This window comes from Moschus berezovskii, chromosome 12, assembly GCF_049115385.1.
Source record: "Moschus berezovskii isolate FMDL1 chromosome 12, NW_MosBer_1.0, whole genome shotgun sequence".
In the NCBI taxonomy this organism is placed as follows: Eukaryota; Metazoa; Chordata; class Mammalia; order Artiodactyla; family Moschidae; genus Moschus; species Moschus berezovskii.
In genome coordinates this window covers 58,874,868-58,891,242 of record NC_142471.1, presented here as the reverse complement: position 1 = coordinate 58,891,242, position 16,375 = coordinate 58,874,868, and the positions used below count along the sequence as shown (strand labels likewise).

At 35.1% G+C, this 16,375-nt stretch overlaps 1 protein-coding gene across 2 annotated transcripts in view; it reads right to left on the bottom strand.

Moving 5' to 3' along the window:
• HECTD2 (HECT domain E3 ubiquitin protein ligase 2) overlaps nucleotides 1–16,375 on the bottom strand; it is a 75,148-nt gene that overhangs the window by 18,681 nt on the left and 40,092 nt on the right. For both annotated transcript variants that reach the window (XM_055425094.2, XM_055425095.2), the window contains 9 exons: nucleotides 13,898–14,036; nucleotides 11,446–11,548; nucleotides 10,805–10,894; nucleotides 10,077–10,141; nucleotides 7,915–7,960; nucleotides 6,060–6,169; nucleotides 4,208–4,356; nucleotides 3,544–3,667; nucleotides 1,090–1,186 (listed from right to left, as the gene is read on the bottom strand). In XM_055425094.2, coding sequence (XP_055281069.1) covers nucleotides 1,090–1,186; nucleotides 3,544–3,667; nucleotides 4,208–4,356; nucleotides 6,060–6,169; nucleotides 7,915–7,960; nucleotides 10,077–10,141; nucleotides 10,805–10,894; nucleotides 11,446–11,548; nucleotides 13,898–14,036 — 923 coding nt within the window. The remainder of the gene's footprint in view (nucleotides 1–1,089; nucleotides 1,187–3,543; nucleotides 3,668–4,207; nucleotides 4,357–6,059; nucleotides 6,170–7,914; nucleotides 7,961–10,076; nucleotides 10,142–10,804; nucleotides 10,895–11,445; nucleotides 11,549–13,897; nucleotides 14,037–16,375) is intronic.

Here is a 16,375-nt window from a genome sequence, read left to right as displayed (position 1 = left end):
GAAATCTACTTTTCAGCAGGGTAATATGGCTATGTTACTCCTTTGGTACACAGAGGGAACACCATATCTTCTAATACTCCAATACTCAGTATAAACTGACTCTGGGATGTCACTAGTCACTCAAATCTTTTGCCCCAATCTGTGATAGGAAAAAATACTCACCTTCTGGTAAATTACTGAAGAATCAACAATTCTTACTTTTATGGTATTTGAAGTATTATAATTTATTCCTTAGAATTCTTTTTATATCCTTGAACAAGACATGGAAATTATTTCCTTTTACCCTACAGGTCTCTCTTGGGGTCTCTATTTTAAGAAGACTATAGCCAACCTCTCTAAGTTTTAAAGTTGTAAGTAATCATGTTGCAAAAGCAGAAACTCAAAAACATATGAGTATAAAAATGTATAGTCTAGAGCTCTAATTTTTTTTAAAAAGCACAAAGTAATTATGTACTTCATCTACAACTTTACTGTGCTATGCAGAAATCATGGTAGGTAGTGGACAGGACAGGCCCAGAGATGAACTTCATCCTGCCCGAAGCCGGCCTGACTGCTACCCGTTTCAATGGGCCTGCAGGCATTTTGGTTCCCTAAGAATCAATAAAACACCTCTCACCATCTACGGACATATTTCTCAGTTTTCTAAGACTACACTTTTTGTTACACTTTCTAATTTTTCAGCTGTTTCTATTTGACTTTTATAAAATTTAGAAAACGTGTCAGTGGTTTGAGTGGTTTGCTCTTAAGGACACCCCTTTTCTTGTCCTCACAGTAGTTCTTTCTCACCAATGCGCTGCCAGTGACCCTGGAGGATGGTATCTACAAAATGATGTCCAAGTTCCCACTACTTTGGATCTGTGAGAGGCATTTAACCTTCCTGCTATATTTATAAAACAATGAGAAGTTGATGAGATTTTTTTCCCTGTATCATGAATAGGTTTAAGTACTTTTTGAGGGAGTATGATATGAATTTTACTTTTGACATTTCCTGATTATGCTAGAACAATTCACATGACATTTGACTTATTTGTTAAATTATTTACTATATATTGATTATAGTCAGCATAAATGTTTTCATAGCTGGCTTACCCTTGCGATGCTTATCATCTGTTGTTCTGAGTCTCTTTGAATAATGATTTTTTTTGCAGCTATAGAAATAACGAATGGGTACTGACAGAAGGAAAACCTGCTCAACAAGTGAAAACAGAAAAAGCAAAATGGTGTATTTTTAGCAAAATTATACTAAGGGAATCTAAGGTACCGCTTCCAACAATATTAAACCATTACTTTTGTACTGTGCTTTACCATTCACAAAATGATTTTATGAGCATAATTTCTTTGAATCCCACAGCCTTGTGACCTATACATCATTGTCCGATGTGCAGTGGCTTTATTCCCTAGAGGAAGCTACATCCAATGTTCTGAAATATGTGCTGACAGCTTATACTGTTTATACAAATAATCTCAGTTTATGCAGCCACTTGTACATCATTACCTGGGAAAAATATGGCCAACATCAGAAACAGGAGGCAGAAGTGCTGATGAAGGAGTAGGACAGAAAATCATGTGCAGAAATTAATGTAAGAATGCATTATGAGTATGCATATGCATCAGAAATGAGGAAATCTAGCAAGAACTATGGTAGGAAGAGTAACACATTCAAGAGCAATAAAAGAAAAGAAAAAGTGTTGCTTTAGCACTTTTATTTAATGAGGCAGTAATATGAAATGGTATGTATTTGTACACACACAACATATGATCAAAAGTTATGAAAATAACTTCTTTTCTGGGTCAGAGCTCACTCTATTATATAAAAGAGCCATAAAGAACACAGATAAAATGCATTCAGAGAGAACTAGTAAGGCAGCAATGACCCTTCGGGAGCTAGACTCCCACATAAGTGGCTGTAATGAATCCATCAGCCGTAGTTGGAACACATCCAAGGACAGTTGATCAGCACATGTGTGACCACTGGTCACACTGCGATGTAGGCATTAGGAGGAAAAAGCAGATAGCCCTGGAATGACCTGAAAATGAAATGGTTTTCCTCTTGGAATGAAACTGTTAGAAAGCAGTAAGAAAATTGTTCAGTATTAAGGTGTAATAATTTTGAATCACAAAGTGCTAACTAAAAATTTGGAAACAAAAAGTGCAATGAACTTAGTAGGAAAATGCTGGTCTAACTATGTATTTAAAATAGTGTTCTCAGCCCTTCTCTAGTCATAGCACCTAGACAAACAATACTACGTGTATGACACACTGATATAAAACAAGAGGCTGGCCATGGCCAGACAGTGACATGCCCTGGGGCTCTGATCCCCTTCTAGGTCCCAAGGGCTGAAGGGATCATAGGATCAAACCTCTATAACTCATTCTTGGTACCACAATGTTACAGTACAGTGTTTAGAGGAGCTTTGCATTAAAAGATGTCACCGAAATATGCACAGTAACTCTTGGCATTGTATTATAGATTTGTCTAAAACATTACAAATACATTAAAGTGGGACCAAAAATATCTTTGTAGAATAAACTCTGTCAAGAAAAAATCCACCAGACTGGCCAAGGTCCCCCAGAAACGGAATTCTTACTCAGTTCAGGTGTGGACTGAGATATATCCAGGATTCTAGTCTATGTTTTAGGTCAGTTCTGGTAGAAAGGGTCCCTGGAAGCTTGAACCCATTCCGGTTTTGGGTTACTTATATCCATATCATACCTCTCAGTTAGTCTCTCTTAGAATAATGCATTCCGTAGGACATCTCAGAGTCTGGGAATAAATTATGTCTGGGATAGTCTTGCTGGTTTAATCCAAACTATAAATGTGACTGTAAGGAGCAGGTGAAGAATGTGGCCAAGTGTTTTGAAAATCTATTACACTAATGTAACAAACCGTTTCTGGTGAAGCCCTTTCTCTGTAATATCCATTCTTTTAATGCTATGTATAAAGAACAAACACTTCATCTACAGGAAAAGGGAGAAAAGAAGTGAATTCATGTGTGTATGTGCACACATGTGTGATCACTGTGTGAGATCTGGCACCAGCATACTGTGGTCCATGGGACCAACATGGCCTACAACCCAGGCTTGTGAGTAAAGCTCTGGAACACAGACACACCCCTTCAGTTACATATTTTCTAAGGCTGTTTTGTGCTATAATGGTAGACCAGAGACTGCATAGCCCAAAGAGCCAGACACATTTATAACCCTATACTTTCCAGAAAAAGTCTGTTGACCTTTGTCCTGGGTGATGGCACACAGAATAAGAAAATTTATAAAAAACTGCATACTAAGAACTTTTCCCTCCTTAAAAAGATGTTACTAACCAAACAAAAATCATATTAACATAAACATAAATTCAGATGAAATAGAAAAGGAAGATGCTTTAGGAAATATAATGATTTCAAGGCTGGATATCTAAAATATACTTAAAAGTTTATATGTTAAGGTATGTGTATATGTAAATTTACTTACACAGACTTAAAAGCCAGTCATTATTTTGAATAGTATTTTATTCAGGTGAATAATCAAATGAACTTTTGATCATACCTGTGAGAGTTTCCAAAGCTCTGCCAGGTGTGGTATTCTTCCATGAGGTCAATGTGATCCAATGTAGAATTATAGAAATCAGTATAAGGAATAAGGGGAGGGTGAACCAAATTGTTCGCAGTATCTGTAAAGATAAGTTCTAACATAATGATCTTTCCCAATATGTACATGATTCATTCTAGTAGGAAGAATATTTTAATGCCCACCAGAAAGCCTTTATCTAGAAATTCCTCTTTTAAGCAATTACAGTGCTAAATGAAGAAGGTAACTTTAAAATTAAGGTAAAAATGCAGCCAATAACTACTTGCTTTAAAAGAAAACTTGAATGGTGAGGATTATAATAGTATAGTAAAGGGAGTAAGCAAATGGCATACTCAGGAGTGAATATAAGTTTGTGTATTCTTAGGAACCACTACTTAGGAGGTCATATGCAGTTGACAGTCATAAAACAGAATTCTGCTCAATAAAATGCATAAAGCTTTTTCATGCTTATGCATTAATTATGAAATCCATTAGCAAAATAGAAAATATATTACTACAACTCTCCTCCTCAAAGGAATGATTTAAGATGTACGTAATGCCTCTATAGTACTTTCAGGTCCTTATGGAAATATCCTTATATTTAATAAAAGAAAAGTAAAGATGATTGAATAATGAAACCTACTAAGTAAAGCCAATACTTTAGATGCTGATGGGATCCACCACGAACACTTTGATATAGGTGGAAATTCTTCAGGTTTTGCAGGAAACAGGCGTAAAGAAATAAACTGCAGCAATCTCTCTACCAATGGTTTGAACCTCTTCTGGGATAATCTGGTAAAGATTTTGAAATAATTCCAATCAAAATTCACATTTTCTATTTTGGCAATATATTTGTTAGAGATCAAAGTTCATCCTTTATGCATAAAATTTTAGACTATTCCCCCAAATTCTATTTCTTTAATTGCCCCAAATTTGAAAAGATGCAAAATCTTACCTCAAATATTGTTTCTTAATTAAATAAGAAATAAACACTAAAATTACTATACAGTTAGCATTAAACACTTCACTTTTAAGGCTTTACTAAAAGCCACTCCACATTCATAGACTCTGTATCTGCAAATTCACCCATTTCCTACTATTTAATTCTAAACCCCAAATAAATAATCGTGGTGCTTTTGTGGTCATTTCATGGCAGTGCAAAGTGACGAAAAATGGGAGTTGCTTATGCTGAGGCTGAATAGGTGATGCTCTGCCTTCCTTGTTTTAGCTCTCATACTGCAAATAAGTATTCTTTATGCAATCTACGGAGAAGGCAATGGCAAGTCACTCCAGTACTCTTGTCGAGAAAATCCCATGGATGGAGGAGCCTGGTAGGCTGCAGTCCGTGGGGTCGCTAGGGGTCGGACACGACTGAGCGACTTCACTTTCACTTTTCACTTTCACACATTGGAGAGGGGAATGGCAACCCACTCCAGTGTTCTTGCCTGGAGAATCCCAGGGACGGGGGAGCCTGGTGGGCTTCCGTCTGTGGGGTCACACAGAGTCGGACACGACTGAAGTGACTTAGCAGCATGCAATCTACTCGGGTCATGTTTTTCAGATTCTTATGCTTTTCATTTGTGATTTTGCCCCTAACTCCAGTGCTAAAGTTCTAAAGTTCTGACTAGTGTTCATAAAGGATGTGATGTGCCTTATGGAGAAGGTACTTGTGTCCAATAAACTTTGCTCAGACATGAGTTATGATGCTGTTGGTGGTGGGTTAGCTGCTCAGTTGTGTCGGACTCTTTGTGATCCCATGGACTGCAGCCTGCCGGGCTCCTCGGTCCATGGGATTTTCCAGGCAAGAATATTGGAGTGGGTTGCCATTCTCTTCTCCAGGGGATCTTCCCAACCCAGGGACTGAATCTGGGTCTTTTGCATTGCAGGCAAATTCTTCACCTTTTGTTGGCTGTGAGTTGAATGTGAATAAAATAATGATTTTATCAAAATAAGGTGTCTTTAAAATGAAACAGATAAAGTAAGGCTATGTATTGATATGCTGATGGAAATGTTGTGAGCAAAGGCTTGTAGGAATCTAACCCTCTTGAGTGGGAATAATGGTTCACTATTCACCAATTCAGTACTCACAGTAGCTTTACAGAACGTAACTATTGCTAATAATGAGAACTGATTGTACTTAAAATTAATTATGGGACAATTTAGCTTCTTTAGCTTGCATCAGTCATGGGGAAAAGTAATTGTTAATGTAAGTACAGTACTGTGAAAAAATACTTTTATAAATTGATGTTGATGGCTAATATGTTCAATGATAGAAATGTGCTGCATAAAATGCAAAAGCAGTGGACAGAAATCTCAGCAGCTGGTACAAGCAAAATGGTTACTTACACACAAAACAGATCTTTAACGTATCCTCTATGTAGTACTAAATAATACACTTGTAATTGGCTTCTGAAGCACTGTGTCATTTCTAAAGACCTGAAAACATTTAATGTTGTTATAAAATTAAAAGTTCTTAATATCATAGAGTAATTTACTTTTTAAACCAGTGAGCTAGTAAATGATGGTCAGCTTCCACTAAGCTGGCTGTCTGTCGTAGCAAGTGGGCATAGATGACATACGTAGATGTGTTATTAAATTGAGGATTCTGAAAAAGATATTGAAGATAATTGTGTTAAAATTGTGTTAACATGTAAAAGGAAAGACACTAAGCTTAATGAGCTAAGTGGCAAATTCAGAAAACTAAATTTGAGATTATGAAATACTAATTTCATATTAGTATTGTGAAATCCTTTAAAATAAGAATCTATTTGTTTCATTATTACAGAGACTTGGATTTCCACAATGGTCCAGTGGCTTTGAATTAAGAAAGATTTAGGTCTGAGGGCTAATTCTACCACTTACTACTATACACCCTTAAGAATGTTCCTTAAACTTTGATGCTCAACTTCTTCATCTAGAAAATGGGAATGATAATATCTATCTTGGAGGTTGTTTTGAGTATTAAAAAAAGAAAAGCTATAACATAAAGCACCTAGCTCACTGCCAAGTATAAATGGAGGGAATCACTCCTTTCCAATTAAGCAAAAACCTGGTTCTTTCTTGATTTAAAAAAAAGGCGGGGGGACAGAGAATCATAGAAAAATAAAAGCTGGTAATGAAACTTTTGCAATGTGAAAAGAGTTATTTGCATATTTCATAAAGAACAAGGGGAGAATCACCTAACAGCTCCTGAGAACTCATAAATGTTAAAGGAGAGCTTGTAAATGAAGCACAAACTCTAGTTACATTTCCAAAATCTAAAACTCACAATGTACATTTCAGAACTTGATGGTAAAAATAAGCATTATTGAACAATAAACTGAAATTGTAAAAAAGAAAAGAGGATCATATGTTTTTCAGCTTATGGTCAGGATGGTTCAAAATGAAGGAATGACCCCAGCTGATAACCTCATCAAGTGATAGCTCTTAAGAGTACAGCTTGCTGAGGACCAAATACACTCTCCTAAAAATTTGAGCTCCATGTTGTCACTTTCTAGCTTTTACTATCGTCACATATATTTCCTTTTTTTTCCCTCCAGTTTTGTCTTTATCTTCTTACCTTTTTACCTCCCCTTCCCCTCCTTACATCTCTCAACTGCCTTTTATCTATTTCCCCCTATTTCCCCCAACTTTTTCTTCTTTTTCTTTTTTCCTCTCTCCTCCTCCTTCTACCCATATCTTCCATATTTTTTTGTTGGACATAATATTAAATTAAACATTATACCTTATTTAACATAATTTTTCTTATCTTTAAATGAGATAATCCATACAACCATCTTTGGTAAACTGTAAAGAATAATACAAATATAGTATACTAGCTATGGGAATACCATGCTTCTCAAAAAATTATAAAAGTTAAAATTACTTTTCATTTGTTTGAACCTTATTTATTTATATTAATGAATCTGTATCTCTTGAGAGGAAAAAGTTCATCATCTGTGCTTCAGCAAACATAAACAACCACTTTGATTTTTCCATTAGAATTCTAGCTTAAATATTTATTGAAAAGTTAGAAACCTAACTAATTGGGAAACAAAAAAGAGTTTTCAAGCCCCCTTAAAAAACTAGTTACAAGAAAGGAAGTTGACTGGAGGAGGAAGTGCTTCTATTCTGTTTGTTCCAGAATCCAACAGCAGGAAGGCAAGAACTAAATTAAAACATTAATTCTGGAGATAATTTAGCTTCCCACTGTTTGTTATAACTTTAATTCTCTGATTGAAAGTAATTATAATCTAAAAAGTATCAGAAATGCCACTCAAAATAATACTTAGTGTTTGATATCATTTTACTTACACATGTACAGATCAAAGTATGAATTATACAATTTCAACTAAGTTCTTGCTTTCTTACCTGTAAAAGTATAAAATATGCTCTAAGATCATCTTTTGTTCGTGGACTGAAAGAGAAAGAAGTGTGACTGATGAGAGACACTTACTCTTACACCATCTAATAAAAATTATCAATGTTTCTGTGAGAATTGACTTGATAAAAGCTAAAACCTAGACTTAAATCTGAAAACAAATGTAAATCACTGCCCAAAGTGTAGTGTACTAGATGCCCTTTATAAATGTAAAGCTACATCATCTGAAATATAAATAAATAACATGTGTATTAAATTTTGAAATTTATATGTATGTATGTATATTACATATATAGTTTTAAAATTAGTAGTAATATTCCTCTATGGAAGAATTATCTGACTGAATAATGATTTAAATTATTTGGGTTTAAATAAAATCTAAACTATTTCTTTCTATAGTAGTCAACATAATTTCCAGATTATTTTCTCAATGGGACTACTGTTTTATTTTAGAAATTATATTTGAAAGTATTTTAATAAGATCAAAGCAATTCATAAATATTAAAATTCCTGGTGATAAGAGAGTCCTGTTTTTTTTTTTCCATTTTATAGCTGTACCATTAAAATTTCCATCTTCCTGTCCTATGCACTAGTATTTTAGTACAGTGTACAGCTTTGGGTACAGAAATGATGGTTAAGATCATAGGCTCTTTTGCCAGATAGCCTGGGTTCCAATTATGACTAAGGCACTTATTGTGTTATTGGAGAAGGAAATGGCAACCCACTCCAGTGTTCTTGCCTGGAGAATCCCAGGGACGGGGGAGCCTGGTGGGCTGCCGTCTATGGGGTCGCACAGAGTTGGACACGACTGAAGCGACTTTGCAGCAGCAGCAGCAGCAGGCAGTTTACTTCTCTGTAAATTAATTTCCTCAAGTGTGAAGTGAAACTAATCCTATTACCTATTTCACAGGATTGCAGTGAAGATTCAATATGAGAAATACATGCAAAATCATTTGAAAGGTGATTGATTAGCCCATAGTCAATAAGCTATAGATCTTGTTGTTGTTACTATAAGTCCAAAATAAAACACAATTTTGGGGGTAGAGACCACATGACCCTTTAATAAGTAAGTTGCATCAAATTATTTTAATCTGTCTCAGGTACACATTTGAGGAGCAGGGGTTAGAGAGCTGTGGGAGCGTGCTCAGAGGGGACTCAGGTCCTGCAGTTTCACACCACTGGATTTCCTCACTCTCCTAATTTGACATTCTAATTTTTCCTCTTCATCTCCAATGAGGCATTATATATTCAACCAGAAACATAAAATACAAGGAAAATGCAAAAATATTACTAGAACGATAAACTAGGAAAATATTAAGATAAAAATCACATACAAAATATATGATTTCAGTTGTTTTAAAAAGACAACTAGAAAAAAAACTGCACAGTTACATTTTTACTTTTTTAATACTATTCTGCCTTTTCTCAATGTTCTATAAAAAACCACAAATTTCTTTGAAAATTGGAACAATGTTAAAATATATAGGGTATATTTAACATATTTAAGAACTGTGGTCTGGTATTTTCAAACCCAGCTTAATATAAACATTTAAATTATAATTTAATGGCACTGCTTGTCTTTAACAGCAGCTATTATTTAAATTATGTTATTTAAGTAATATCAATTTAAATAAGTACTTTTAAAACTGTATTTTTGGTTCTGCATATTCCAAACACTATCAATTACATTGTCCATCATTCTTTATACAACAATTCAATATTTAGTTCTAGAAAAAAAAATATTTTAGTGGCTAAATTTATGTTTCCTTATATTAGAAATAAGGAAATGTCTACTCTGCTACCCGGAAGCCCAAGAAAAAATTTAATGCTCATATTATTTCATTCTAGGTTACTGATTTAACCACCCATCCTATTTTTGTAAAGCACGTATATCTCTACACAACAAATTTTATATACAGTTTTAAAGAATTCACAGATCCTCTGAGGCTCACATGTGGATCCTCCTAATAAGTCATAAGTCTCGAGTTAAAAAGCTTTGTTATAAATGGTTTACAATTTCATTCTATGTTTTTACTGTATCAGCTAAAATCTTTTCTGAGTAAAACACACACATATATATTAAAGTTGGATGAGATGTACAGATTAACCATCTATACTGATGAGCTACAACTACAATATTGGTCACAATTACCCTTTCCATTCTTGTAACAGGCTGTTAATGATTCCCTTTAATACTGTCTTCTGAATGTCTTGAGGCTGTAGGCAAAAGAAAATCATGAAATAATTAAGATTAGATATTTAGGTGACTTTTATATGTTACTTATATTTACAGATCTGTTTCAGTGGTTAAAATTGGACTTGATGACCGATTACTGCCACTTATGGTGGTCTCAATTTCACTTCTGAAAGATTATAATGAAAATGCTCCCTGGGATGTACACTGTACAACCTGCACAAACACATGTGGTGGCTGCTTGATGATTACAATCAGTTTTAAGTAAAAGTGAAAAACAGAAAAAGAAAAATAACTTCACTGTCTCTGGATTGACAAGATTAAATCATGAACACAAACTGAAGAATAGCATGTTTAACAGTATAAAATGATGGAATACATTTTGTACATATTTATATGTTATAATTAGGAGTTAAGTCCACAGTTCATTATAAAGTACAATCAAATTATGTTAAAAAAACGATAAAAAATTTTTCTTACAGAATTCGAAAAACCTTTTAATTAGAAAAATATAAGAATTAAAAAATAATCTAACTTTCTGAGAATTTCAACCAAATTTACCAAAAACGTTTCTTATGTAATTATGTTACAAGGTGAGTTTTACAACATTTGTGTGGCTGATTTCAAAGTACAGTATTAGACTCAAACAGTTGTATGATTTGCATGTGTTCGTAAATGATACTTACAGTATTAAGTAAGGCATCATATACAGCATTCACAAATTTAGTATTAATCCCAGAGTCTTCAATAGTATTAAATGAGGCAGAGGCATCTTTCTGAAAATTCAATTAAAGAACTAAGTGTATATAACAGTTTAAAAACTATTCTAAGTAATATCTGAATCATAACTATTCCTTCATAATTTATAATATTCTTAGTATGACAATATAAAAGAACTGTTATGGCTATATTGCTAAAAAGGAAGATAAATACATAAAGTTTATTTTAATAATTTCTTTTTTAAAAACTGAAAGAATTGAGTCAAACGTTGTTGTTATTTGCTAAGTCATGTTTGACTCTGTGATCCCATGGACTGCAGCACACCAGGCTTCCCTGTTCTCTATATCTCCTGGAGTTTGCTCTAATTCATGTCCATAGAGTCAGTGAGGTTATCTAACCATCTCAAATATTACATTAGTACAAATAAAAACAATTGTTAAGATATCACTTAAGTAATTATTGTGATACCTATAATTTCAGAATTAATACATATTTATATCTGCTTAAGTAGCTGCTTAAGCCAATATTGGGTAGATAAAGAGGTAAATTCAGTGTCTTTTTTTGGGGAAAATTTAAAAAGTGAAAAATGTGCTTTACGGGTTATTACCTTAAATGCAGCACTTAGTTCTGGAAAAGAATCAAATGTTGTAAGATAAAAATCATATACTGTTTTCCAATCTCCCGATGACTTAGCTTTTTCTACATCTTCCCTAAAATAAAAGCATTTATTAGCCACAACAGATAAAAACATTATTTGGATAACACAGCACTGATTCTTTACAGAGAAATATTACCCAACATGCAACTTGAAATAATGAAGCTGAATACAGGAATGTGTTCCAGTTAATGTAAATATGTAGTTTCTGAATTTATAATTCTTAATTGGATTAAGATATTAATCCAGCTTCAACTTTCCCATTTATTTGCTTTTTTAGAAGTTCATTTTTGGGCTTCCCTGGTGGTCCAATGGTTGTGAATCCAACTTGCAATTCAGGGGACGCCAGTTAGATTCCTGGTCTGGGAGGATCCTACATGCCACAGGACACCTAAGCCCATGCACCACAACCACCCAGCCCGTGTGCCTAGAGCCTGTGCTCTGCAACAACGGAAGCCACTGCAGTAAGGAGTCCATGCATCACACCTAGGGAGTAGCCTCCACTTGCTGCAACTAGAGAAAGTCCATGCACAACAAAGACCCAGCACAGGCTAAATAGATAAATATTTTTTAAAAGTTCATTTTGACATGCTCCTTATAATTATCTTTCTTTCCTTTACAGCCAAATTTCTTGACAGATTTTGTTTACATTCTGTCCCTACTTTCTCTTTCTCACTTAGTCCTTCAAGTATCCATTTGGTTTTTATTATTAGGTTGGTGCAAAAAGTAACTGTGGTTTTGCATTGTTGAACTTTGCCCTTTGATATTGGAATACACTCTTAAATAAATGTGGTTATGTTATTATACATCATTTTAATGCCCATTTCTTGCTTTATGTTTTTTTGCTATTGGCTTATTACTAGCTATTTATTTTATATTTTAGACTATACAAATGATGTTAGACAAAAAGCTAATTTGAGCAATTTCTGTATTCGAGTTCAAAATGGGTCATAAAGCAGTGGAGACAACTAACAACATCAACAACACATTTGGCCCAGGAACTGCTAATGAATGTACAGTGCGGTGGTGGTTTAAGAAGTTTTGCAAAGGAAACGAGAGGCTTGAAGATGAGGAGCATAGTGGCTGGCCATTGGAAGTTAACTATGACCAATTGAGAGCCATTATTGAAGATGTTCTTCTTATAACTACATGAGAAGTTGCCAAAAAACTCAACGTTGACCATTCTAAGGTCATTCAGCATTTGAAGCAAACTGGAAAGGTGAAAAAACCTCGATAAATGGATGCCTCATGCTGCTGCTGCTGCTGCTGCTAAGTCACATCAGTCATATCTGACTCTGTGCGACCCCACAGACGGCAGCCCACCAGGCTCCCCCGTCCCTGGGATTCTCCAGGCAAGAAAAACATCATTTTGAAGTGTCATCCTCTCTTATTCTATGAAACCAACCATTTCTCGATTGGATTGTGACCTGTGACGAAAAGTGGATGTTCTATGACAACTGGCAACGACCAGCTCAATGGCTGGACAGAGAAGCTGCTCCAAAGCACTTCCCAAAGCCAAACTTGCACCGGAAAAAGATCATAGTCATTGTTTGGTGGTCTACTGCCTGTCTGATCCACTACAGCTTTTGGAATCCCAGTGAAACCATTACATCTGAGAAGAATGCTCAGTAAATCAATGAGATGCACTGAAAACTGTAACACCTGCAGCTGGTACTGGTCAACAGAAGGGATCTAATTCTCCATGACAACACCTGACCACACATCACACAACAAATGTTTCAAAAGCTGAACGAATTAGGCCATGAAGTTTTGCTTCGTCTGCCATATTCACCTGACCTCTTACCAACTGACTACCACTTCTTCAAGCATCTTGACAACTTTTTGCAGGGAAAATACCTCCACGACCAGCAGGAGGGAGAAAATGCTTTCCAAGAGTTCGTTGAATTTTGAAGCATGGACTTTTATGCTACAGGAATGAATGAACTTATTTCCTGTTGGCAAATATGTGTCAACTATAATAGTTCCTATTTTGATTAATAAAGATGTGTTTGAGTCTAGTTATAATGATTTAAAACTCACGGTCAGAAACCAATATTACTTTTGTACCAACTTAATAGCAGCAAGGTAGCTTTTATGATCTGTGTGTCACTTAGTAAATGAAACCTTATTTTTTAAAAAGGACACATTCCTTCATCTCTGCTTGTTTTGATTCATTTTCTCTTATTTGGTGTTTCTTTTGTTGCAACATTATCTATCCCTTACCTGTTAATTATATATTTGTTCTCACCTTCAACGTGAGACATCTAATTTTTGGTGCCTTCACTCTTATAATACCTTATGAGCCATAAGTTCAATTAATTTCCCACACAAAAATATTAAATTATGTGAAGCGCTGACATGCAGTTGATTATATGTCTACATGTAACAATGAGCCAAAACTTACAGAAAGTCTTTCATAGTTTTGGGCTGAACTGGAAGGACGGGTTCTGGAAGAACTGGGGCTTTCATTTCAGATGATAATGGATCTGTGGAGATGCGCTGTTTTTGTCTAACATCAAGGGAAATTGGTGGTAGGTCTCTCACTGTGAAGGATAAAGTATTCAATGTAATTAATCATAAACTTTTCCAAATTATAAAAATGCCATGCTAAGTCAACATGAACAGAAAATGAATGGATTATTTTGTATTGCATTCACTTTGGGATCCTATAATAGAAAAACCTACCACACTGAAGGGTACTTACTGGAAGAGTCTGTTGTCACCCTACCCAATTTCACCCACAATAGAAAAATTATATGACATTAAAAGCTATCTACAGATATAATATGGGGCTTCCCAGGTGGCTCAGTGGTAAAGAATCTGCCGGCTAAGCAGGAGATGCAGGTTCAATCCCTGTACCTCCAGAGGGCTGGGAAGATCCTTTGGAAAAGGAAACGACAACCCACTCCAGTATTCTTGCCTGGAAAATCCCATGGAGAGAGGAGCTTGGTGGGCTATAGTCCATGGGGTCACAGAGTCAGATGCAACTTAGGGACTGAACAACAACAAAAATAGATATAATACAGAATTTTTCTTTCACCGCCTCCCTTCCTATAAATTATCTTTTAGAGATTATTTCAGTGAGATTAGATGTTTTTAGTGATTATTAGGTTTCTGAATATAGTTGCTCCTTGAATGGTGCAGAACTTGGGCACTGACCCCTCACATAATTTTACAGATGGCCTTCTGCACCCTCGGTTCAGCATCTGCAGATACAACCAAACACAGATTCTGTAGTAGTACAGTACTTCTATAGTGAAATTTATTGGAAAAAAAAAAAATCAGCCTGTAAGTGGACCCACACAGTTCAAAGCCATGTTGTTCAAGGGTCAATTGTATATGTAGATCACTTATTTATATTCTCTGCAATTCTCTGTTGGAGTTTTAGCACTTTGTTATCAATTTGCATGAACAGTTTAAGTATTTTTCTTTTCCCCCAAATACCCACTGGTTCACTGACTGGCCTTTTTGTTGCATTTCATAACCTTATAATGGTAAAATAAAACAAGTACAGAAATATCTCATAAAACAAATGTTTGGTTTAAAGAATTACTGCAAGGCAAACACCTGTAAAACATAACCAGTCAAGAAATAGAGTGCTACCAGCCCCTTCCTGCTCTGTCTATTCCAATGTTAGTTAATTTCTCTCAATTTCTTTATAACTCTTTCCTCATTTCTTTTTTAAATGTTAAATATCTTCTCATTTTTTAGGTCTCATAAGGTGCTTTTAGATATGTTTGCTTTTATGTTCCTTCCAGTTTATTTCTAAAATTAAATTCTAGTTATTTCCTTTATTGTCACCTCAGTTTTCATTTTTTGCAATTCTAATTTATGACATTCTTTCAGGTGTCATATCATTTTCTTAATGAATTTTAGCTCATTTTGAAATAGAATTTTATCTTTTTTTGTGTGTATGTGTTTCTGATGTGCTCTTATTGCTCAAGTGGCTGTTATTTGGCTTTTTTATTACAATAACATTTTGTAATTAAAAATTATAGAATTTTGTAGCCAATTTGATTTGAAATTATTTTCCCCGAGTTTTTAGAAGGAGGTGTAGCTCTCCTTTTTATGTTTTTATGTAGAACTCAAATATATGGTAGCTTGCTTTCTGGGATTCCAGGCCCTGTTTCCCTGCTCCACTTTTATTCTGGTTTTCTCTGTCCTTAATCTCTATTGTCCCAGAGCTGCTCAAATTTGATTCTAATCTCAGGATGCCCTCCACACCCACCCCCAGCCCGGAAGGAAGTATTAGATTGGAGAATTCACAGGGGTTACCTGCTCCCTTCAGACCTTACATGGGCCACCTGCACGCACTGCTCTTGGCAAAACCTCCCAATTTCAGTTTCTGTTCTCTAATTGGCCTCCTGAGCTTTCCAATGAATAGCCATTCCCTTCTTCAGAGGATCTTCCTGATCAAACCCCTGTCTCCCGCATTGCAGACAGATTCTTTACCATCTCAGCCACCAGGAAAGCTCTTATTCAATGAATACCTGCTGCTTATTTGAAAGCTCTCTTGGTCTCAAGCCCGTCAAACAGACCAGATGCTTCCTTCTGCTTACATCACGCTTACATCTTCTGATTCTGGTGATTTGTCCTGCTATCTTTTGGGGTTTACAGGGACATTTTATGAGCTTATTCTGTAATAAATGATGTCCAAGATGTTTAATTTTGCTGTAGAGGTGGTGTATGTGTTTTACTAGGGACTCAGGAAGATTAAAGAACAATGCTGCTTCTGCTGTTACCTTCTTTAAAATCCTTTTGCCTTTTAATTCTATTTCTGAAAACAGAAAAGTAATTTTTCTTATTTTATTCATTTTTAATTGGAGAATAATTGCTTTACAATATTGTGCTGGTTTCTGGCATACATCAACATGAAACAGCC